The 24,230-nt window shown below is 39.2% G+C and overlaps 3 protein-coding genes across 3 annotated transcripts; 1 reads left to right on the forward strand and 2 right to left on the reverse strand.

Annotated features, from left to right (window-relative positions):
• Positions 1-1,399: 1,399 nt before the first annotated feature.
• Positions 1,400-5,514, reverse strand: LOC131893255 (glutamate receptor ionotropic, delta-2-like; the record flags this gene model as incomplete). The annotated part of the gene is given in 4 exon segments (XM_059243235.1): positions 1,400-1,522; positions 1,592-1,892; positions 3,647-3,947; positions 5,119-5,514. Coding segments are annotated over 4 exon segments (1,058 nt in total), but the record flags the coding sequence as incomplete, so codon positions are not given.
• A 1,732-nt stretch (positions 5,515-7,246) lies between these two features.
• On the forward strand, positions 7,247-15,095 carry LOC131893548 (mucin-2-like; the record flags this gene model as incomplete). Its single annotated transcript, XM_059243604.1, is given in 20 exon segments — positions 7,247-7,296; positions 7,370-7,494; positions 7,558-7,732; positions 8,228-8,320; positions 8,392-8,507; positions 8,592-8,769; positions 8,856-8,945; positions 9,007-9,113; positions 9,183-9,345; positions 9,401-9,601; positions 10,726-10,838; positions 10,900-11,059; positions 11,125-11,664; positions 11,733-11,845; positions 11,903-12,071; positions 13,111-13,329; positions 13,392-13,501; positions 13,827-13,995; positions 14,074-14,531; positions 14,593-15,095. Coding segments are annotated over 20 exon segments (3,640 nt in total), but the record flags the coding sequence as incomplete, so codon positions are not given.
• Positions 15,096-16,651: 1,556 nt separating this feature from the next.
• On the reverse strand, positions 16,652-23,982 carry LOC131893637 (uncharacterized). Its single transcript, XM_059243739.1, has 10 exons — positions 23,230-23,982; positions 21,994-22,159; positions 21,557-21,910; positions 21,346-21,422; positions 18,546-18,728; positions 17,952-18,160; positions 17,722-17,883; positions 17,233-17,376; positions 16,997-17,157; positions 16,652-16,793 (listed from the first exon to the last, which is right to left on the reverse strand). The coding sequence occupies exons 1-10, from the start codon at positions 23,427-23,429 to the stop codon at positions 16,767-16,769; spliced, it is 1,683 nt and encodes a 560-aa protein (XP_059099722.1). The 5' UTR covers positions 23,430-23,982; the 3' UTR covers positions 16,652-16,766.
• Positions 23,983-24,230: the final 248 nt, after the last annotated feature.

Raw genomic sequence — 24,230 nt, forward strand, 5'->3', positions numbered from 1 at the left:
CAAGGCGGATGTAACAAAAGGAACAACTTTTGTAAAATATCATCTTGGATTCTAGCTAAGATTAGAATATTAATCCACTTAAAACCTACAAAGAGATAATATTTCTAAAAACGTAATCAATAGATGTTGGAAGTAACCTTAGTTGCGTTTCCTACTAAATTTTATTCAAATCCATGGAACAAACGATCATATATCTTGTTTTCAAAGATTACATTTTCATCAAATTTGACTACAAATTGCTCTGGTTATATCTTAAAGCAAATGCCAAGAGAGAGCTTTATCTATGCCTAAAATATAAATGGAAATATTTCACGTTTCTGAAGCAGGTAGAAAAACCCGAACATAGCTTGCAACATAACATGAAACTTACTTAACGAAAATATTTCGCAATTTTGATGCCATACTTGTCAATCGCGAGTTTAATCAAGCTTAATCTTGAACTTTGACAAAATTCTATTAACGTTGAATAAAAACCTCGCTAGTACGTAGAAGTTAATTATTGCAAGAAGTGACAATTTTGAAAATTAAACTGTCACCTGTGTCGTTCAAATATTTTGGGAACATGATAGGATCGTGTAGGTTTTGGCACTTAAGTAAAATGAAAGGCAATTTTACATCTTTTGTAAGTTTTAAGCGACATTTTTTTATTTCCTCTAGCTTCAAAAGAATCTTTAAAAAATTGAGAAATGTTATTTCTTGTCGTGTGATTGAAAAAGTTAATCATATTCCTTGGAAACAACTCGAAACATACTTCAGCCATTTTTCGATCTTTTACGGTGTAAAACGCAACCTTTAAGTTGTCATAACTAAGCATGTTCTAAATAGAAGTTTATGAATTTTTACGTCAATTTATAACTAAGAGGCTGCTTATTACTGATTGACTACTTTTTTGACAATGATGCATTTTAAGGGGCTTTAAGTTATCTTACACACTTATCTGAGCTACTTTTAAACATGTGTATTTCACAAAAGTTGTTCCTTTTGCTTCTTTGACAAAGAAAAAGATATCGAGATGTCTTGGAATTTGAGCAATCACTTAACCAGAAAATAAAACCACCGTGGGGACGTTTAGGCAAGCTCTGGCAGGTTCGTTTGTTTGTTGTTATATGTGGAAAGGTAAGCTTCGACAAAACCAGTTTGAAACGCCAATTCTGCATCAATGGCATTGGCAGGCAAGTTTGTCTGCTGGTACCAGCACTTGCCTAAATGTCCGAATACGAGTAAATTTCACTTTTTCATAAACTGGGTAACCCCCTAGTAAAGAACAATAGTGCCTGTGGATCGTGCTTCAACAGAAACTGACGCACCTTTTTATGACAAAAGTGTAATATCGTAAGGACCTTGGAATGTTTTCGAAGGCAGTTGGTATCTAGTTCAAGTTACTGTACGTCCCACTCACCTCATGTGAAAAGGTTGATAGCCATGACGCTTTTCGAACTCTGGGAACGAGACCAGCGCCATTTCTGGACTCATAAGAAACGAAGCCTGACGTTGAATGATTTTCTCCTCAAAGGTCTTTGTCCTAATGATACAAAAATGCAAAGTTGAATTGTTCATTCCATTTTCTGTGTGAGCTGAGCATGTGATTTACATGAACTCCTCAAATGGGTGATAGAAAAGATTGTTGGTTTCGACTTTGTTCCAAATTTTTTGGCGGATCTCGAGCGTTGAGAACTGATACATGGAGATGAAAGATGTGGAGACAGGCAAAAATATTTCCTTATTCATGGTCAAGAGATCCTTCTCAGAATTTACCACGGGTTCATAATCAACTGACATCAAGTAAGCACGTAAGTTACATTCGTAAGACGAGAAGAGAAAGAAGAGATAGAAGAAATTTGCCAGAAGAAATAACCTTGGAGCCCATTTATCAGGAACCGAAACTCTATAACCTAAAATTGAATAAGAAAAAGTTAAGTAAGATCAGTCATGACTCTAGCGTTTGATAATTTTTCAATTGTTGTGTCCAATCTGAGCAAATCAGATTGTTGAGTCAACTGTATCAACGCTTCATTCTACGAGTGTAGGAGTTGCCCGTTGATAAAATGTGTAGAAAATACAAACAACTAAGGAATGGAAGTTTTATAGCTGCATTGTGTATTAAGTTTTTAAGTTATTTGATAGAGGCAGCATGGACCATCTCGCTGACTTTCATCTAGAAAATAGTCAATACATTTACTAGTACATAATGCTGGGGCGAGTTCAGACTCGACTCCGAGTCCACTCGAGCCTTTTACTCGATTTTGGAACAAAACGGAAAAGAAAAACCACTAGAAGTGCGTGTCGTCTTTGCAAAGTGAAACACATTACCTGGTATAGGAAAGATTCCTACTATGCTGTAAGCTTATTTACTTATTCACCAACTTTTGGAATAGATTAAAAGAAGATGACTAAGACACCATGAAACGGTGACTCACATATGCAAATGTTTAAGTATGAAGCTAGCTAAGACAACCAAAAGCCCATGATATTGGCAATAAAGACGCAACACACACCTAGCATGTTTTCCAGTCCGTTTAGGTCCGTTTTACCTTCGGAATGGACCAGTTTTCTCCCAACTTGACTTTGGTCACTCAATCATTAGAGAATGTTGGTGGAGTCTTAGCTTAGCTCATCCCTTGCAGCCACCCTGGATTTAAGTGATTTAAACTATGAATAGTTCATCAAGAGATCAGGCGTGAGATTCCCTGAAGATGAACGTTGGTTTCAAGTATAAACTTTGGTTTTAAAGATGAAGTTTTAGGAAGCTCTAGGAGGTACTCTTGTTTGATGGTATCATTACCACTTTGCCAGTGGTCCAAATTTGTCGTTTCAAACTTGATTTCCGGATGCTGTCCCTTCTTTTATATTCACGGGACTTTTTGTGGGCTTGATTACCGCCACTTGGAGTGGGATCCCTACCCATTCAAGATGAAAGAGTTGTATATCTCGCTGACTTTCAATTCAAATAATCTCAGATCCTACCAGGTAATCAGAATTGGGGGAGCTGGCTAGTCCTTGAATGTAGGATTGATCGGCAATTTTGATCAAAAACTTATTTAAGTCTGACTTAAATCCTGCTACAGGATCAAGCAACTCCTACATATTTCTCATCGGATAAAATAGACAATCACGGGAGGTTGCGACTAGGGTTACCAAATTAAATTTTGAATGGCATATGAAATAAACAGGGCCTAGGGGCATATCGGAAACCCCTTTACAAAACCTGAAGAGGTAACCCTTACTTTTTTCAGGGTTGCCTCTTGTCTTAAACCTAACTTTTTCCCTTTCGTTGGAATCGTCTGGTGCCCTTTCTTTCCATGTTTTCTGGCAACCTCGATTTTGAAGAATGATTCAATCCCCTCTCTACTATATGTATAGTCCTTGCCATAAAGACAACGATTCCAAACACTTTCATGTTTTAGTTTATGGAGGGAATAATCTAAAAAACGCTTTCGCCCGGTCATATATTTCGCTTTCAAGTTTCACAACAAAGGATCCATTACACCCGGATTTATCTTTAATTTATCTGATTTCAAGGTCGAATCAAACTTCTTCACGTCAAATTCCCGCATACGAAAGTTAACTTACATATTAGCAACTAAGGTTCTCTGTTCAACATAAAATTATTGACCCGCTCGTGATTTTAACGCTTTTATGAACCTACTTTGATAGAAGGTGAGACCATATATGATCAATCCGTCACGAATGGCATTGGGATCCTGAGAAAACGGCTTAGTGAGAATTGGGTACACCACAATGGTGAGAAAAAGGACCGCAAAAATAGGGATCCAAACCCGCAATGGAAATGGTCGAAGAAGGTTGAAGTATGGCTTAAGGGGTTTGGCTTTTGGCGACATGATCTTCACCATAACTTGGTGGAGAACCCCATTGAAATCGACCGCATTGCTGTACTCAAAATCCATAAAAAGCACACCAGCACCCAATTGAGCTGAGCCATTTTGTACCTGATTTTTAAATAAAAGAAGCAATATGAATATACATTTTTTGCTAGAAATCATGCTTGACCTGAGATTTTTAAATGATGTCTTGATTTTCACACACAGTGGTCAGAGAGCCCTATCAAGGTTCCATAGAAATACGCAAATCTATATTGGCATTTTTTTAACTCGCAAAATCAAAATGAAGAACTAATCTAGTTGTTCTAGCCAATTTTAAAAAAACACCTAAAACATGCTTAAACCATACTGTGAAAAAAGGCTGTCAAGGAAAATTGGGAGCACTCTTAATTAGCGCCTACCTAGAAATCAAAATATGATCTATTTAACCGCCGCTTAGTTATATGGGATTTTAAAGTACAGTTTGGATCATTTTATCTCCAAAATTGTCCTGGTTGTACCTAAACTTAAATTCTCAAAGAATTGATCCAGATAAATGTACAAGATTGCTTTCATTTTTCTTTCATAATCTCAAAATAGCTATAATTTTGTCTGACCTCACTCAAATTTTCGAAAAATACAAATTTTTTCTGGAAGATTATTTCGAAGCCAAAGAAAGTAAGTATAACAATCCTTGCAAAATTCACAAAAATCAATGAAGCCTCAACTTAGCAGTTTATCGGTTTCAAGTCAGTCTTCAAGAAAAGTCCAGATCAATCTATACGTTTGTCCAAAGTTAGTATTGTCTTCAGAATTCAAGCGTAGTAACGATGATTGTAAAACATATTTTCAAGAATTACATCTTTAGTGTGTTTTAAGTTACATGATACAACATTTTGTGCTATTTTGAGATAAAAAAATATCTTTCACTTTTGTGATATTAAGAAATCAGCAGAATTTTTTTTGGAATTGAAATCAAAATATAACCAGGCCATTTTGAGGCCTAAAACGAAGAAAATTGGACTATCAAACCCTATTTAACTAAAATACGGAAAATCAGATCATACCCTAAGCTTTAGAAAAATACTGAATAAGTGTACGACCACTTTCCGTCGAAAAGGTTTTTCTGTTTTTAGGCAAGTAAGTTTTTTCATGTGTTGTTGCGGGCCATAGTTCCATAAAGCCATGTTACTAAATCTGCTTCTTATGATTGCGCGAGCCAAAAAAATGCCAAGAAATGTTTGTGTATTTCCGTCAAAACATTAAAGGGCATTTTGACCACTTTGTATATGTACTATACCTTGCCGACAATGCCAATCCACTTTTCATTGCCGTTCTCATCGATGACTTTCTCGGCCCCTCCTGCCGCCTCAAATTCGAAGTTGACATGAAAGCCATAATGTTGGGCCAGAATCTGAATGACATCAGCTTCTCCACCGCCTACACTGCCATCTGGTAAAAAAGTAAAGAAAGGTAGAAACCCAAAAACAGCCACTGTGACATTTCGGCCTTTGAACCAAGACTCGCATTTCTTGGGCTTGAGCCTGACATCTTCTCCAATTGGTATTTTTTCAAAAGTCCTTTGACGACCATAGCAAAACGTTTTGATAAATATTTCTTCTGAAAAAGCCATTCAAATGAAAGGACAGTACACAGAAAAAAAAAATGTATGTTAATTTACTTGCCCCCTTGAATATCCAAAACCCTTATGGCATGATTGGGAAATATGTTGCTCATATCGATCTCAAGATCGGATAATAAATACAACCCTCGAATATGGCCGTGGTCCAATTGTTCCAAAATGTGCTCGCTGAACGGAATGTCGCTGATCTCTTCAACGACACTCAAAATGTTAGCACACTTTTTAACGTCAACGTCTGGTACCGGGTCCTCGGGGGAAATCAAAATCATTTGATGATCCAGATTCCAAAATTTTGGTCGACCCAAAATGATTACTGTGCATTCCGGTTCAAAAAGTATTCGATTCAAACGCTTCAGATTGAATGTTGTATTTGATGCGTGGATCAAGACTGGAAATAAGGCCAATGGAATGATTGTTATCCAAAACAGCATGGCTGAACGAGTGGTTGTTAAAGCAGGGTGACACTAACTTTTATCATTATTTGGTTGACATTAACGGGATGTGTGGGCTTTTGAGAGTCGAGCTGACATTTTGTTATTCATTGTCAATAATTCCGTTATTGTATCTGAAGTACGTGCATTCCAGTTTCTTTGTAAAAATAATTCTTATAGTTGACCGCCATGTGTTGTGTGTCACAATATAGATCAAACCAATGAAAAAGAACTAAAGTGTGCCTTGAATTTTTTGGGTGAAGCTTCTAAAAATGGTTGCTGATATTAAGGGTTCATTAAGATTTTCGGTCAAATCAATATTTTGGGGGCATTTGGGTTATGAAGAGTGGAGAGACATAACTTATTCAAAGACTGAATTTCCGGGAATCGTTGTGGCCAAATAATAGGTAGGCTAAACGTATAATTTGAATTTCAATCTTTTGGTCGTATATATCAAGTCGTAATTGGAGGAAAGTTTAGATTTAACCTTAATATTGTGCACAATAACCTTTTAATTTTAGATATTGTTAGAAAAAACCGCCTAAAGGGTCACCATGTGCGATATTTGAAAGGACACTTTTCAAGAAAAACCTTTGACGAATCTGAGCTAATGTCAAAAAACATTCATTGGTTTTTCTTTGTATAGTTATTGAAAAGAAATCAAAAGCAGATTTCATACACAGCATCTTATTCCTGGTCAAGTAGTAGATTTGAATTTGAAAGTACGTAAACAGCAATTTCAAAATACTCTGCTAAGCCAGTAACTTGCCACTACAATTATGACTAATTGATTGAAATGAAAGAACAATCTCAATTCAATTCAAAATTTTGTTTTTGCCTTCAGGTAATCATAAAGAAAATCATGAACCCAATCAAAACTAGTTTGTTGCAGTAAGATCCGTTTTCAACATACACTTCAAACCAATAATTTACTTACATTCTTAATGCAACAACAACAGATACCAAGAAACTAATGATATGTTTGCCAGACACCAAGACCATAAGCACGCCATCTCAAGGCCAGCTTTAGACGACTTTTCATCTTTAACAACCTTGTCAATCAGGGCCCAATTAATAGGCCTGAACAAGTGGTTAAGTCAAGATTTATTTGCTTCACCGTCGACAAGATTTCCGTCAAGATTCACGGCGTCAAATGAAATCAGTTGTATGCAAGTTCCTGATCAGTCACAAAATGGATGCGTTTCCGAACCGAAATTTCGTTTGTCTCAATTAATATCTAAAACCTGGCGTGAACCCGTTAACATCCTGCAATATAAGAGGTCGAAGCCGTATCAAAGACACCGTTTCATTTGCACTGGAGAAATGTCGGTCCATTCGCATTTCATAGAAAACTTTTTTCGAATCCTAATTCCATTTCTGCTCATCATTGTTCAAGTCCAACTCGGTGATTTGGATATTACATACAATACATTCCTTTTGCTTAACATCTTTTCATTCTGTGATTGATTTCATATCAGTTCCTTGTCCGGATTGCCCTTGTCCTTGGTATGAAACAAATGGGAACAACGATACCCAAACGTTCCACAAAAACGCTCTCAATGGTTGCCACGAAATCTGTGACGATGATGCCAATGGTTGCATGGTAATTGAAATAGTGCAGTCCTAGAACTAATGCTGATTATGATACTATGGTCTTAATGTTTAGACTTGTTGCTTAAACTGTTGTGAGTCAAATGTCACATCTTGCTATGGATGGTCTTGGTCCAAGGAACTTGGTTGCATGGCCGAGAGTGCTCCACCTCCAAGTAGTAGAACGGGGATTGTGCACGGATACCACGCCATTTGCTACGATATGATGAACCCAGATCATCTTCACTCAGGTAAGTGCATTTACTTTGAAGCTTTGTTATTTGTTGATGGTAATCAACACACGAATATTTGTTTTGAAATGATAGCTTGTAGAGGAAACAAACATTTGCAAAACAATATCTTACCCCTAATGGTAAAGTTCCTTGCTTTTATCGAGGTAAAAATCTCTTTTTTGTTAAATCAATTACTTAAAAATTGTCGACCAAAGTCAGAAATGTCGGTCCCAAGAAGGTTTAAACAAAATCTAAGGTATCAGTCGTAAAGATGTTAGCAAATGAGAAAAATAGTTAAATAATTCGCACCATGCTCACAAATTACAGTTATTCTTTAATTCATTTTTGTTGTTGTTTAGCACATGATACTGACTTAGCAAAATCGAAATGTTAAAAAACGATCGAGAAGGTTCTGCCAAATATTAAACCAGTGCAATGAGATCATAATCTGTGAAAATATGAACATGTGAAGGACTTTCTTCATTACAAATAACATCATCCTTTACTTTTTAGGTACCCTGTGTCCACCTTGCCCTTGTGTGGACTCCTCCGATTCTGGACTAGAAAATGATGCAAAAAAACTTACTACAACAAACGTTCCACCAAGTGAGTCATGAATGTGTTGTAATCATATAATATCCAAAGGGATCCACTAATTCATCGGAATATTTGCTTAGCCTGTCCGACCTGCGAATGCGATTGGACCCCGCCCGAAAACCACCCCTTGAGAAAGCTCCACCCACTGGCTCTTCCGGGATGCGCTCCACTTTGTGAAAATGACCTAGAATGCATGGTAAGACAATTTTGTTCAACCGTTATAAAGGGTGTGGCAAGGCCAATTAATGTGGTTAATCGTTGTCATTTCATTTGTACTTAGACCTGTTGTGATTCTTGTTGTTACAAAGACATGGATTCTTGTCTCGGATTTGCCTGGTCTCGCCAACTAGGGTGCATGCAGGCTTCCAAAAACCGACAAAGCCGAGCTTTGGGGGTGTCTGAAATCTTGGGTGTACACGCCATGTGCAATGAGATCAGCCACTCAAGCTCATCTAATGGTGTGTTGGATCTAAATCCTCGATAATGACGAAATGTCCCCATAATTTTCCGAGATTATCCAAGATTTTGAAACGTTTTCTCACAGATGCCACCTGTCCACCTTGCTTCTGCCCTTTCTCAACCACTACCGAGACAACCACAACTACCATCACAACCACGACAACAGTGCCGAAAGGTACCGTTTAGGCATCAACTCAAATATTGAACGAAGAACAAAGAAATCATTCAAATTCCAGAGTGTCCAATTTGTCCATGTCAGAACCAATCTGCCTCTATTGCTTCCCATGAGCCACCTGTTCCCTTGGGATGTGATTTGGCTTGTCATGACTCTGAATCTTGCATGGTTTGTAACGTTTGTTGAACATTGACATGTTTGAATTTAGGCTAAAGAGTGCTGTTGTCTATTAAATAGGCCTGTTGTGACAATTGTTGTTACAATGATTACGAAAGTTGTTCCGGCTTTCATTGGTCCAAGGGCCTTGGTTGCCAATCGGATGATGGATCCAGGGCCGCGTTCCAGATCGAGGGCATTCATGTGGTTTGCAATGCCTTGGTTCATCATCAAGTGGATAAAGGTATTCACGTATTGGACAACATGTGCATCAATGAGTTAACAAATTCATTTCGTAGACGGATTTTGTCCAACATGTGATTGTATGACACTCGAACCAAGCTACACTTCCACTGAGGATTCAAGTAGTACTGAATCTACAACTGAGCTTAGCCCTAGTCAAGGCCAAATCCCTCAGACTTGGCATTCCAATCCAAGCAATGACTCGCAAGATTCGGTCATCTCTAGTTCAGTGTCGCCAATCTTTACCACTACGCCACGTAAGTTCCTCCATAAGATAGAATATTTCGATGGGCATGGTTTACTCTGAGATGGTTTACTGATGTGAAGCAAACACCAACAGGGCAAGTAGTCCGGTGCTTAATTTTGCCAAGTACGTATTTGGCCCAACTTTCGTTTGTGCACAAACACTTCGCGGGAAACTGGTGTGGCCAAACTTACTCAAAAATGTTTTTCCCACTATAGCAAATTAAATCAACTTATACAGGCATAGCAGGAATCTGCACTAATAATGGCACATCAGTATGGCTTTAGTTTAATGCCTGGTATGTTTCTGGCATTCTGGCTGTAACTAGAGCCAAAACATTCCCATCTTTCGGGTTTCCTGAGCTAACCATCCAGGCTCCCTAACTTTGCAACGGATCTCTGCTTTGGTTAAGCTTGCCCAAGTGCTACAAATTGGGCAAGGTTTCCTTGTAGACAAGTAGAACTTGGGTGTCTGTGATTATTTGCTACTTGCCCTTTTCCCATCAGTAGCATGGTTTGCTAAAACACGGACATCTAAAAATATGGACAGCAAGCAGAAGCAAAAATTTTTTATCTCCTAAACCGTTTCTTTCGTCCAAATAAGCAATAAATACGACCACAACATCTTGTTAAATAGATGCACTTGGCCAAGTTTGAGCCCAAAACTATGCTTAGGAAGCTCAGGAGATATGTCCAAAGTTACGTGGTAAACATTACATAAAATTCGAATTTTCGGCCTGCTCTTGGTCTTGACAATATAACTTTGAAACGAACCAATTTACAAGTAAATGCTATAAATATAACCCGCCTTTATTTGAAAAGATGTACGTTTCGTATTTTATTGCCTTAATTCGAAAAGTGGCTCAGAGTTGCTATGACCAAGAGAAGGCCGATTTGCCGGGAAGCTCGTTCACAGTCCATATTTTTAGAAGGTCGTAGATCTAGCTAAAGAGCTGAATGCATCACTTATCACAAATTTTGCAATGAAGGTTTTGCTTTGAATAGGATGATGTTTTTTGGATTTTACTAAACTCAGTTCAAAATGAAACATTGGATCCAACGCAAGTGCACGCCGTTCAAGAGTTGCAAGTAACAATAGTATCTTTTGAGCCTATCAGTCACATTTTTACAATTTTAGCTTGCCCAAAATGCCCATGTTCCGATAATGATGACCAACCAGATCCTTATAAAGTGATGGAGTTCTATTCGAACGGTTGTGGACGAACTTGTAACAACGTTACAGAATGCGTCGTAAGTATTGCTGTACTCAATCTCAAATCGGACTGATTTCACGATTCCATGCTTGAATTAGGATTGCTGCATAGATTGTTGTGGAAGATCCTCCACTTGTTTAGGATTTGCCTGGGCCAAGGAATTAGGTTGCCTCATGGGCAAGAAATCCAAAGGAGCCTTTCAAATCGACGGAGTGCATGCCATTTGTCAAATGTTCTCACCACATGAGGAAGAACTAGGTACGGGGAAAACCAACCATTTTTGTGATTATTTCATCGTTCTATTTGCTCATGTTTGTTTTTAGAGGAGATTTGCCCCGCATGTCCCTGTTTAACCACCGAAATACCACCCAAGATGTCAACTTTGCCTCCATCCACGACAATTCAATCTTTACCAAATTCAACCGTTTCTCCAAATTCAAGCCCTCAAAGTTTACCCGAACTTCTTCTCACGGCGCAACCTCATCAAAATCGACCTCATTCAACACTTGATCCCAGTTCCCTCTCAAAGGGAACCTCAATGCCAGGTTCTTCTCAAGACATCTCCACGACTCACTTACCAACTCATTCGAGCATGGCTAGTTCCTCTGGAGCATTTCCATTGGGTGAATCTTCGAAATCAAACATTGGACCAACAACTTGGGGCCCATCCTCAAGTCCACACTTGATGAGCACTCCCTTTGGACCCACTTTTTCAACCAGATCTGACGATGCTGCCAAGTCTTCGTCTGAACCCGTGCCACCAATGGCTTCTTTGGAACCAATTGGTTTATCAACTGATTCTGATTCAAATTTAGACTCAACAACTCCGCCCATGTTAATTACCACCACCCCATTGGGACAGGGTAATAACATATTAATCGTCATATATGGTGATAAATTTAACTTGCCACATATTTTTTCGCCTATCCAGTTTGCCCTTCATGCCCGTGTTTAGAAGATGTAAGTCTTGGCACAAGTTCCACAACGGCAAGCTTCCGTTTATCGACTTGTCTCAACATTTGTTCCAATGATCCTGAGTGCCAGGTGAGAAAGTTCAAGTCTTCATATTTGCAAGCTCTTGTGTAAAACATGTATTAATAGCAATGTTGTGATGATTGTTGTCACAACCCCAACAAAAGATGCATTGGTTTCGCTTATTCGCCGTTTATGGGTTGCTTGACACCTAAATCGATGAAGGGCGTGGCTGAAGTGTTTGGGATCCACGCATTGTGCCAGGATGTCCCTGAGGATCCTAGCTTTCTTGTTCAAGGTAGGTAACCAATGCTACCAGAAGTATTGCTTGTTCCATAGCCAGAGCGTTAGTAGTTTCTCAATAAAGAGAACGGATTACACCTATGGTTACTTTGGCCAAAAAAAGTACTTCATTGCAAACCATTACTCGTCAAAAAATGTAATGGCATTTCTAGTTACAATTACTTTCCCTAAAATTTAGATGACAAACATCTTATGGTTTTTCCCCATCAAGACCATAATTCTCTATATCAATGTTTTACTACTAGTTGAGCAATGATATTAAAGCTTGACATAATTGTTCACAATTTCTTGCTTTGTAATACTCCGAGGAGTCAAGTCGACAATAGTGCATTTTCTTGCCGATCTTCAAACCTTGTATAACTTTGAAGCACACCAGCTTTGCTCATTTGCTTGCCATTTGATTATTCCCATCTTTGATTATCTTTATTTGGCAAGATGTTGGCCAAGCCAATGTAAACGCATAATAGGACAGTCACCAGTTTCCAAACTTGCAACTACTTTAAGTCTAAAACATTATAAATCTTATGGGGAGATCTTGTCTAATGCCTTGTTCAAATTTGAGACATGGACTATGAAGGTCACATTTCAAAAGTTGAAATAAATATATATTCTAAACATTTGTTTATGGTATGTTAGATCGATTGATCTGCTCTGAATCAGGTCTTTTAATCCAAGGGAATTCGATTGAGGAGATGTAACCAATGGAACAATACTAATGTAACAAGATTTGAAACTATGAATACCTTCAGTGTTGATAAAGGCAAACACAATTTTCAATTCTGATCTACCCTGTTCAGGATGCATCGTATGAAAATAGCAAAACAACCATTTATGTTAAGGTTTTAGTCTGGAGTGTGAAAGAGGAACAAGCAACAAGTAATTTTAGAGTCTTTTGGGTCGGTACAATTCCCCCATTTTAAAATGCAATGGGATAAAAGTTCGTTATTAAAAAAAAAAGGAACGAATTACTGTTATTTCGGCTCTTGTAATTTCGGTACTATTGCCCTGTCTATAACACATCCAACCTCTTTTAGTGGCTCCAACTTGTCCAACATGTCCTTGTTTAAGCAATTCTACCCAATTGACCTCATCAACTGAGCCCAATCTTGTTCAGACTACCCAGGAAACACCAAACGTGGAACCAACAACTTCAACTACAACAACAACAGTACAGTCCTCTAGTACCACTTCAACAGCAATAAAAACGAAAGTCACAACAGCTCCCACAACCATTGTTACCACGAAAGGAAAAGGCAAGGGGACTTTTAATGTGTTTGAATGATTAAGAAATCTCAATATTCGCCTCGGTTTATAGTTTGTGAACCTTGCCCATGCCGTGAGAATAATTCAGGTACAGGTTCATCATCACCTCAATCCATCTCGGGTTGTAATCAAGTTTGTGGCGAAAGTGGAAACGAGTGCTTGGTAAGATTACAATTGCTTGGATATTCATCTACCTGAAAGTACAGATTGGTGGTGTCCATTGAGGAGACCCGAAAAATAGGCACTTTTTCGGAATCAGTAGCAAACTTTCATGGATGCCCATTGGTTAAGATTAATACCGTTAAGTTGTGTCCCTTGAGAGATCTTGAGACTTAATAACTGAACTGAAATTTGAAATCTATATATAGAGATTGCAAGGGTTTGAGGAGAAAAACTAGGGATGGGAAATAGCAACTCTCGTCTTTCTTGAGTCTTTGATCAGATCAAGCAAGGTTAAAATGTATCCTTAGTTTTTTTTTCTCTTTAGGCCTGTTGTGAATCATGTTGCCTTGGCGAGAATTCAGCTTGCCGAGGATTTGCATTTTCTCAACAACTAGGTTGTTTGAAACGGAAGAAGACCAAATCCATCCTTCAAATTCCTGGAACACATGCCATTTGTTCGAGTGTCCCACCCACCATCAACCTATCCTTACAAGGTAGACAACCTTCTTTAACAGGGGGAACATGGCAAATGTTTGTCGAAATCTTCTATTCACAAGAAATTTATCTTTTAGTAATGGACCAATGTCCACCATGTGATTGTTCCACAACAGTTGAGCCAATGGAACCAGATTTTGTACCACACACGACATTATATGATATTGGGTCGACGACGGGTCCAGGTCTATCAGAGGGTTCCACTTCTGACATGAGCTATCCCAATACATCAAAAGGGATTGATTCCTCTGAAACTGAGGTTGTGGAACAGACTTCATCAACCACGAAGAGGATTCCAGATGAAACATCATTTTCTCCAAGTTCCACTATTGGACCATCAATTACGCCCTCTAGTTGTGAAAGTTGCTCTAATGGAGACATGAGACCCGTTCCTGTGAACGTATTTTCAGGACAACCATCAAAAGCCAACTCTCAAGGGGAGTTCATTCTTCAATCTGGATTTTTCCAATTAGCAACTCCGAACTACCCCTTCTGTTCATACGAAAACAATCTGAATTGGACTTGGAAGTTTCAAGTAGGTTCTCCAAAAATAGTTGTAATTGGATGTGCGTTATTTCAGGCCTTCTTGTTTGTAGCTCGGAATGAATGACACATTACGTGCGAAGGTTTTGGAACTGAAATTGGAGGAATCTGAATCCTGTACAAAAGATGCGTTACAAATGATCGGTTTCCGATCCACTAATATTGATCCAATGTTCCAATGTTCCCGGGGTGATTTTGTGGTGGCAGTAAGGAATGCATTCAATTTGTGTGGATATGTGGTGTCCACCACTTTTGAGTCAATCGATAAGGAAGTGGCGATACAATTTGTCTCAAATGAATCAGGAACAAATGCTGGATTTCATTTGCTACTGGAGGTCGTTTAAAGCACAATCATTCTCACATTTTCGATCCTGAATCTTTCAATGCCACAAAATATTTCTTGGATTGGAAAACTTTTCTATCTGAGCACGGAAAAGCTTTGTTATTCGATTGGTATTTCTGCATCTTTTGTTGCCCTTAGTTTATTATGCTCAAGATTCCGGATCAATGTTCGATCTAACATTATTAATGATGAAATAAAATCGTTCTTCGTCATTACTTTGCTTGATCCTGATCAAGGATCCTGAAATCGTGAATGGCTTGAAAAATCAATTGTATCATTGTTTGATGATCTAAGTCTCCATATTCTTCAACTGTCCGCCAGAGGGCATATATCGCTTGACAAGGGGAAGGGGAATCGCCAAAGACAACCCCGTTCATTTCAAAGCCCCAACTTGTTCTTCTGGTGTTTTCCACAGAATCCGACGATATCTGGCATCTTCTTTGTTCATGGATTTTCTACTTTACATAGCCTCTATTTTAGCCGTTATGCTGTCTCAGACAACGAGCAGCAACTGGAGGCACGAGCAGGTGAAACATGAACTGTATTTTGAACCAAAGATCTTCATTAATTCCGCAATTCCGAAGGAAGAAAACTTACGGCATAATTCGTAGTAAAAAAATCTAAATACGAGTACATATGCAGTTATTATCAATTCCTACCAAAACATATATTTTTAAGAAGAGATAGTGAAAATAAAGAAACTCGTTGAAAAAGGATACAATGCAAAAAATATGAGAAAAACGTATTTTTTCATTGTTCAATATTTTTTCGCTAAAAATTCACTTGGATTGGAGTGTTTCTAGATTTTACCAACACCTGACTAAAACTCTTCAATCTCCACCAAAATCGTCGATTTTAGGTTATCTTATGGTTTAAAATTCGCGAAAAATGGCCAAAATTTACTTTGGCATGCTTGATACAACCTCAAATAAATTATCTTTCCGACCCTTATTATCTACAAGCGCCTACTAAAGCAGGATAGCAAGGGACACAAAGGCTTTTCTGTGTCCCGTAAAGTGTTGGTTCTTTGAATGAATTCCAAAGGAGAAGAAACAAAGGTCTTATTGTACTCAAAAAAAAGTGTTATGCGCTTAAGATTGAATGGCCGAATAATTTCCTGTTGTTATTTTTTCGCCTCATAGCCAAATTGGTGTCCGGAATGGAAAAGAACATGGCTACAAAAAATAGTTGTATTTCATTCAACACGACCATATCTCATGACACATTGGTTACATTAGGGAGACTCATCTCAAAGAAATCATGACCCAACCCGATCGTCGTGGTTTGACTCGAATTTGGACTTGGAGTTGCACCTTTGGGAACCACGGACAAGATCGTGGAAGTGGAGTGGACCTCCACCGTTCCAAGAACATCGTCGGAAGTGTCGCCACTCTCCGACAAGGACAGAGCGTCCGACGATTGGAAGTCAGTTAAGGAGCCCCGGAGAACGCCATTGACCACCTTGTAGATGCTGGATCGCTCAAAGTCTCTTTGATCCAGACCATCCTCGCCAGGTCTCTTCTTGGAGCCATGGCCAATGAGGCAGGCTGCCAGGCAAAGGCACACCAGGTTCATGCCCCAATAGGCCAAGAGAATGGCGAGGATAATCAAGAGCAAATTCCATGGGCTCAGCTCCAGGATATCTTGGTGCTTCACACGGGTGCGTTGGATGTCCTCCGAGGCGTTTTGAACTTGATGACTGAAGTTCTCATGGGTCTGGAAGTGATCTTTGGTATCGAATCTTGGGAGGCTCCGGGATCGAGTCGGGGGATCGGATGTTGGGTTCGGGCTCGTTGGGAGGAAAGAAGTAAAGGGAAAAGTTGCGTCGTGAGAGATGGGTTTGTGTTTCAAATGTTCCCGCCACCGTCGAAGTCTGCCCCAGTTTCACTGGGAGTCCGCATCACATAAGTTCTAGAACAGACGGATTGGACAAAACAAATGACAATTTGGCACGTCGTAAATAATGAATGGTGCGAAAGTCGTTTCAGGTACAAGTTGCCTTTCGCTATTCAAACTGGAGTGGTAGAAAGACGCGTACTTCTGATTGCTCAAAGTCAGGTAGATGGTCATTTTGAACCAAGGTGAGCCAACCAACCATCCATTGGACTACTTACTTCCATCAAAGAGACAGGAATTGAAGCTGAGGTCATCTCGTATCTGGGAGCTCCAAGAGCGTTGTTGACGATCCTCCAGTCTCGTTCCAGAGGCACATTCCAAGAAGCTGAGCTCTTATCAAATTGCTCAATGCTGGTCAAAAAGCCAGAGTTACTTAAACCTGGAACGAAACATATATTGTTTTCAATTTAGTACATTTTATCAAACGAGATTGGTAAATTTGACCCAAATTCACCTCCAATGACAGTGGGAATGCCGTAGATGAGACTCATGGCGTGCTCTGTCCTTCCGACCTTCATTCCCGAGGTCAATATCCATTCGTTGGTGGCAAGGTCGAAGAATTCGGCAGAGTCAAGAACCTCGTCGTTTTCTCCTAAGCCTGAGATATCAAAGAGATCGATCGAAAAAGGAATATTATTGAGTTGTCTTTGTTCCATTTGAAAAAGCACTTTTGAGATTAAAATCTCTTTTGAAAGCCCTTTGACATTGACTTGAAAAGTGCCAGTCTGTAATTGACATGGGCCTTCCCAAGTCGATATTTCAACTGAAATTCAAGACCATGGCCAAAGTACAAATTCAGTTAATTTCAATGTCTGAACCCTGGGAAAAATTTGTTGTAATCATATACCAATTTGATCAAAAAAACCAGCATGTGGAGCTTATGGAAACCTTCTGAAATTGATCATTGATCATCTGATCACGATAAAAAAAGAGTGCTACGTACCTCCAGTGACGAGCATTCCTTTCGACTTTTCAAACTCTACAAAGAGACACGCGTGATCTCGACGAGGTACTTTCATGTTCGGGATTTCGGTCCAAGCATTTTCCAGGATATTCAACATGTACCCTGTTGCCAGAGACAAAGTGGAATTGTCGTCATGGCCTCCTAAAAAGTGCATATCAACTTGTCAATGACAAATTTCTCCTTGAATAGATAAATCGTTGTTTGTGTACCGGCAATGATCACGGTCTCATTATCCATAAGGACAGCGCATGATCGCCCCAAAACTTGAGGCAGATCTGGACCAAGCTTCCATTCCGGAATGTCAGGGGACCCTTGGATTTCGGACTTCAGATTGATGACCTCCACTGTTTTCTCGTCAATCCCACCCATGACAAAAACAGCCGTACCAATCACCACGCTGGTGGCTTCTTCCCGTGCCCTTTAAAGAACATTCAAACCATGGGTCAGCCTTAGACACGTTACTAACATGCTTCTAGGTAACTTGCAACTGTGTTCCCACGAGTGTTCAGGTTGTTTTTTTGACATTAGAGGAAGAGTACTTGTTTTATTAAATAAATAAACTACCGGCCAAAAAGCTATGAGTATTAAGTGACTTTAATACACTTTTAATGACAGATCAGAAAAAAATACATATTAAAAAATCAAAATTGGACTGGCAGTATATATTTCAAATATAAAGCGGGCTATTTGGCTATTGCAAATTGAATGGTCGAGCTTTCATGGAAATTGGACGACAAAGACTAGGAGCATTCTAAGCACCGTGAAAAATCTAAGAAGTCTAGTTGCCAAGGACGGAAACTCACCGAACCATATTGCTATGATGGGCCCACGTGTTGTTCTTGGGATGGAAGGCCAGACAATCGGTGTGAACTCCATGGCCATTCCGACCTCCACAATACAGAACTTTGTCTCCCACAAATTGGGATATGGCTCCGGCACGTGCCAAACTGACATTGTCATTGGTTTCGAGCATACAAACATCGTTCCTAAAACGTTAGAGACATCTTAGAACATTTTCATATTTAATTTATACTTTAAATATAATTTTAGGTCTTAGTCAATTTCAAAATTCGTTGTTGTCTATTCATCGAGTTGTCAAAATCTTGGATTTAGAATGACTGAAACTGTCCAATTAATCCTCAAAACTTTAGCTGAATTTTTAAGAAGGTTCCTAAAAGGTTTAAAACTTTGTTGTAGCTGTTTTAAACCACAACGTGAATTCTTATTCTTTGATTAGGTTGTTTAGGGGTAATAGCGCGAATTAGCTCACGGCTTTCGGTAGTTCAGACCTTAAAAACTGAAAATGTGGAACGAATATTCATGTTTGAAAATTTTCATGGCACGCTCACCACGACTTAAGATAATGGCTACTAACGTTCTAAAATGGCCTTTCCCCCAATCCGAACGTGTCTTGAGAAACAGGATCTATTTCCCTAATGGAACACCAATGTTTGAAAATGGCCTCAGCTCAAAAGAAACAAACTTAAATTTTGGTATCGATCGATTCTTTGTTCTTAAATTTATGTCAATTCATCTAGTATATTGTAACCCATAAAAGATTTTCCCGAACGAAGAACCCAAAAATCTTCACTTGTCTTCCGAAATATAATGAGTTTAAGCGGTTGGTAGATATCTGTCTTTTACAAATATGCAAAAAGGTATCACCTTCAATAAATGAAGACTTAAGTTGGCTATTATTTACCTATTTCAACGGCAAAGAAGATGTATGTATTGATCGTCCCAGGAAAGGTGTGGTAAAGCACAGCACTTGATTAAAATGGTTATTTTTTTTTCATAAGAGGTGGCCAAATATGCTCTATCCAATTCATGCCTCAAAATAGGTTTATGTGTATTTGCCTTTTTACATCCATCCACATCACGTTTTTTCTTTATCACATATGCATAATCCACAAAGATCTAGATTTGCATAAGATAATCTCCGCATTTTTGCCATGAAAAGTTACCCTAATTTAGTTCGGATTTGCTTAAGCTGAGTGAATAGTTGATTGCACTATTTCTATTTGTTGCTTTCGAAATCGTTCTTACTGCCTGCGGTTACTAATAGATGCTGCATTCTCTAGTGTTTTTCAATTCTCAAAGCGTAAATGTCAAGCTTAGAGCATGGTTGACAAGTTTTAAACATACACTATTGCCGGAAACGTATTTCTAACATTTTTCTGTCGTCTCGGCCATCGTGATGGAACACTTCGAGAAGCTTTGAAAATCGTCGTAAAACGTTTTTTAGCTGGATTCTTTGATGATCCTTGAGCTTCTCCTCTCATTTGGGACATTGAATCAGTAAAAAAAGATGACGTCATCTTCAAATTTTAAGAGCTCACTCGTACTTTTGAGGCTTATTAGCTCTTTCTTAAAGGATTAAACTAAAGTTTTAGTTCTTTTATCCATCAAAGGAATGGTTCATGTAGCATTGCATTTTCAAAAACTGTCTCGGTTTCACTCATTAACATACATAAAAACATCTTTTAACCGAAAAAAATGACTAGTTTTTCGTATTTTAGAGTTTTCTATTTTAACAATAGACTCTTTGAAGCCTTAGAAGAGCTTTTGTCTGATATTGAGCTTTGTATCTTGGTTTTCTTAGTACCTCTTCTGTTTTGACAAGTGCCTTTGACAAAGATCTCCCAAAATTTGAACTGATATCATCATGCAACTGATACTTCAATGTCCCAATACTAGGTAGTACGGTCAACACGGTGGCCAAAATGCCTTATTTAGTGTTGCATATTAACAAATATCCAAACAAATCTTGGATATGTTTAGACATACATGTGTGTTTAATTTGAGCTAGAATGAAAAGGGCGATAAGATCAAAGGTTCTCATATTCATTTTCTGAGGTAGAAATCTGCCAAGATGTCTTTCGAGTACTTCTCTCGAAACTAGGTAAGCCTTACAAACATTGTGACGAAGTCACTAGAGACCGCATCCACAAACTTCTAGAAATATGGACTGTAAGCGAGCTTCCCGCCAAATCGGCCTGCTAGTAGATCTCTTCAATTAAAGGTAGGTCATTTTCATATGAATTATTTGTAAAGGGGTCCACATCTCTAGAAGTCCGTGCCGTATCCAAGAATCCAGCTGTAAAGGCTCAAGAGTTTGTGACTATTAATTGTAATTAATCTATGTTTCTATGTTTGAATTGAAAGATCCCCTCAAGTAGAGGAAGGGTTCTGGTTTCGTGCCATAATTAGTATGCCATACAACATTGGTGGTTATTTACTTCTGACAAGCGCACAAATCCATCGTCATGCAACGATAGCGAGGTAGGGTGTGTTGAACCACTTGAAACCCAGGGAGTCGGTAGACTTTAGGGTAACACTGTACGGCACATTGTATTGACCGGTTGTCGAGGAGTGTTCTGTGGTCTATGAGCCATAAAGTCAAGAGAATGGTTACCAAGAGACATCAATATTTCAAAAGCACAAGCTTTCTAATGATTCATGAGCCACATCTATCGAGTTTAATCATCGATTGTAGGGGGAGGGTGTGCAAGTCTAAGTTTGCCAGAGGCGGTCAATGACCTTTGTCGGTCAATTGCAACTCTATTTCGGATGACTTTATGAGTTCGATAAATCGTAGCCTACCTCATGATCAAGTCGTTATGTTGCTTTTGGGTCATGAAGTAATGCCCTGGATGACGACCCCCGATTATTAGGGCTACCTGTAAGTAAATCAAATAAAGCTGATGGAATGTAGCATGCTCATGTTCCAGTCACTTGAGAAAGTCTTAGTCTTCCATTTTGTGTTCTAACAATGACATATTGATTAATGAATGCCATGGTATTGCTCTTTTACCTCAGGTTCCTTGTCTTTGGGCGCGCATTGTTGGAACATGTAGCAATAGGCGGGGGATTCACTATAATCCAATGGGTACCACCAATAGTATCGACAGCCATTGGTGGCCTGACAATGAATCTTGCACTCGTCCGTGGACTCGACAAAGAACTTGACATCCAGGAAATTGTTCTTGCCCAAGGCACATTGGACATTGTCCACCATGCGTTTGGAACACGATCGGAGGATGAAGCAGAACTCCTCCTGGTTCGTGCCAATTTGATTCAAAAGAGGATTGATGGCCGGAGGTAAATCAGGGTCGCCCGTGCGGGGTTTGGCTCTGGGTTGGTACTTGAAATAGGCACATCTGCGGTCCTGAGCAATGGGATCAATATTGTGAGGATTATCATCATTAGTCTCTCTAGGGAGGGCCTATGTAGGTGTGAAGTAGGTCTTACGCCTTGGCACAATTGTTTGCATTCTCCATGCGACTTGATAAAGGGCTTGACTTCGACGGTGTTTTCCTTGTTGAGCATGCAATCCGGTGATGCGTCTTCCACCTGTCGACCACAACTTTTGAACAGGAAACATTGACTTGGGCGGGTAAACGAGGAAGCATAGAATCTGAAATGGCCACGAACTTCAAATGGAACGCTTGATAACAATACAAAAAGATGCGATGGTCTTTTTAATTGGTGTTCAAAAAACATTCATGCACCTACGCCTCGTTATACCTTGGATGGGGAGAGAGGGAAAATTAGCTTTTATCAAATTACCTTCACAACCACTTTCGTTGAAGTTTTTTCACTAAATGACCGTTCAAGTTCAATTTCTTCTAAAGTATGGTTAGTGCGTTATACAAGCGTTATAGATAAGTGGGAACTTGCATGTACAGTACATATTGTTCCATTGTTATGAAGCGACTTTCGCGACGATTTTGTTCATCATCCACCTATCAAAATGTATGTTATTATAATACAATGCCTTGAGGGCTTGGATCTACTCAATGAGTATGTTGGGAGGAATGGAAACGTTTCTGATGAAAGAGAGACGACAAAACGTATCAGATCAAATAAGGAAAGCTGATATTTTTGTTCTGCATTTCTTCAATATTCAAATTGGTAATTTTTACTTCTGAGGCAAGTCTTTTAACCGAATTTGGAGTGATTGGCCAAGTTTGAGTTCTGACTCGTAATAATGTTTCTTTATTATTTTCATTGGACCTAAGTCAGTTTAAGGAAGGTGATTTCAGTAGCCTGATTTAGTTTTTCAAAATCAAAATCGGGTTTTGGATTAGCTTGAGTCTAGCAAAGGACTCGAGTCAAATCTAAATTTGGAATATCAAAGGACTCGCCCAATCACTACTTTTTTCAATAGAAAGCATGGTTTGGCTACGGTAACATGATTGTTCGAGAGCGTATTATCAATTTTGAATATCCTTTCATTTAGCTATTTTAAGTTGACAAGAAATGGTTGGTTGTTTTACATTCTTCTCGCTGTCTTTAACATCAATAGCAGATAACTATTGTAAGGTTACTGAGAGAAATATTTGAACCCCATTAATGTGACTGAAGATGAAAAATAAAATAAAGACAAGAGTCGGTCGATCTTTGAGATCGTGAAAAAAAAGTTGTTTTTTGAGTGGACTGATAATCCATGAAGAGGGTATCCGCACCCAAGACATGGCAAATTACCTAAAGAATTTGCATTTATCCGACTTCTCGCAAAGCTTGAAACATTCCTCCTCATCGGACACGAACAGTTGGACATCGATGAGATTATTGTGTTCGATTGGACACATTTGCGGGGCATTCTCCATCAAATTCCGCCCAGTCACGCCAATCACCACCAAACACTGAACCCAGGAAAGGAAAATCAAAAACATGTTCACCATACTTTCTTTAACAACTTGTGTCTCGTCTATTAATCCACTCAATCATTCACACACGAGAGGTCTCATTGAGCACCGTTTCTGACCGGGTCCAAACAAGTACTACAAGACCACTCAGCGGATTGTCTATTCTACTGTTGTCAAAGAAAGGGACCTTTCCAAACACGCGAAGGCTTCTTTTCCAAACTTGTGAAGCCGGGTGGGTCACTTGGCCAACGAGTGAACAAAAGTTCAGACCTGGTTATGTGTACGAAACTATCGATCACACTCCTGTCAGTAGACACCTACTTTCTTTAGCAAGGATGGGAGATAACTGAATGGAAAGAGCTCTCTCCATTCTGTCGGTGAGGAATGCATAAGGTACGATCCCGTTTCCTGTTGGAAGTTTGCACCCTTCCTTCAACAGTTGGCGGGGCTATTGCCCCACCACCAACCACTAACTTCCATGCAGACATTGCCCTCGATCGTAGCACTGTGCATAGTACTAAACGCCTTTCTTCCGCTCAGTTACTCGTCTGGCGAGGTAGTCGAACTTTAAACGATTCCACCCACCAGGGTGACATTAGCGATCCAGGTGAATAATTTGTCGGCATCGCCACCCTCGTGGCTGGCTGATTCATCCAGGTAACGTGCTCACAATGACATCCCTCTACCCCTCGATCTTCGGAATGGGAAATGAAGGCAAAAGCCTGACCTGACATTAACTTGAGATGAACTGGAGGTGCGAGATCGATTCAATGACTCACTCACTCATTGAGGGGACTATTGCGGAGGTCTTTGAAACCTTGGAATTAAGTGGGTTTT

Source organism: Tigriopus californicus, chromosome 2 (genome assembly GCF_007210705.1).
Source record: "Tigriopus californicus strain San Diego chromosome 2, Tcal_SD_v2.1, whole genome shotgun sequence".
NCBI classification, from domain to species: domain Eukaryota; kingdom Metazoa; phylum Arthropoda; class Copepoda; order Harpacticoida; family Harpacticidae; genus Tigriopus; species Tigriopus californicus.

What these genes read in the sequence shown, in the direction of transcription:
- LOC131893637 (XM_059243739.1), bottom strand. Translation starts at nt 23,429, where the DNA reads ATGGTGAACATGTTTTTGATTTTCCTTTCCTGGGTTCAGTGTTTGGTG. An exon ending in CCAAAGACAAGGAACCTGAG is followed by an intron (nt 21,423 to 21,556) that starts GTAAAAGAGCAA and finishes ATTTACTTACAG; the next exon opens with GTAGCCCTAATAATCGGGGG. An exon ending in CATAACGACTTGATCATGAG is followed by an intron (nt 18,729 to 21,345) that starts GTAGGCTACGAT and finishes CTAACGTTTTAG; the next exon opens with GAACGATGTTTGTATGCTCG.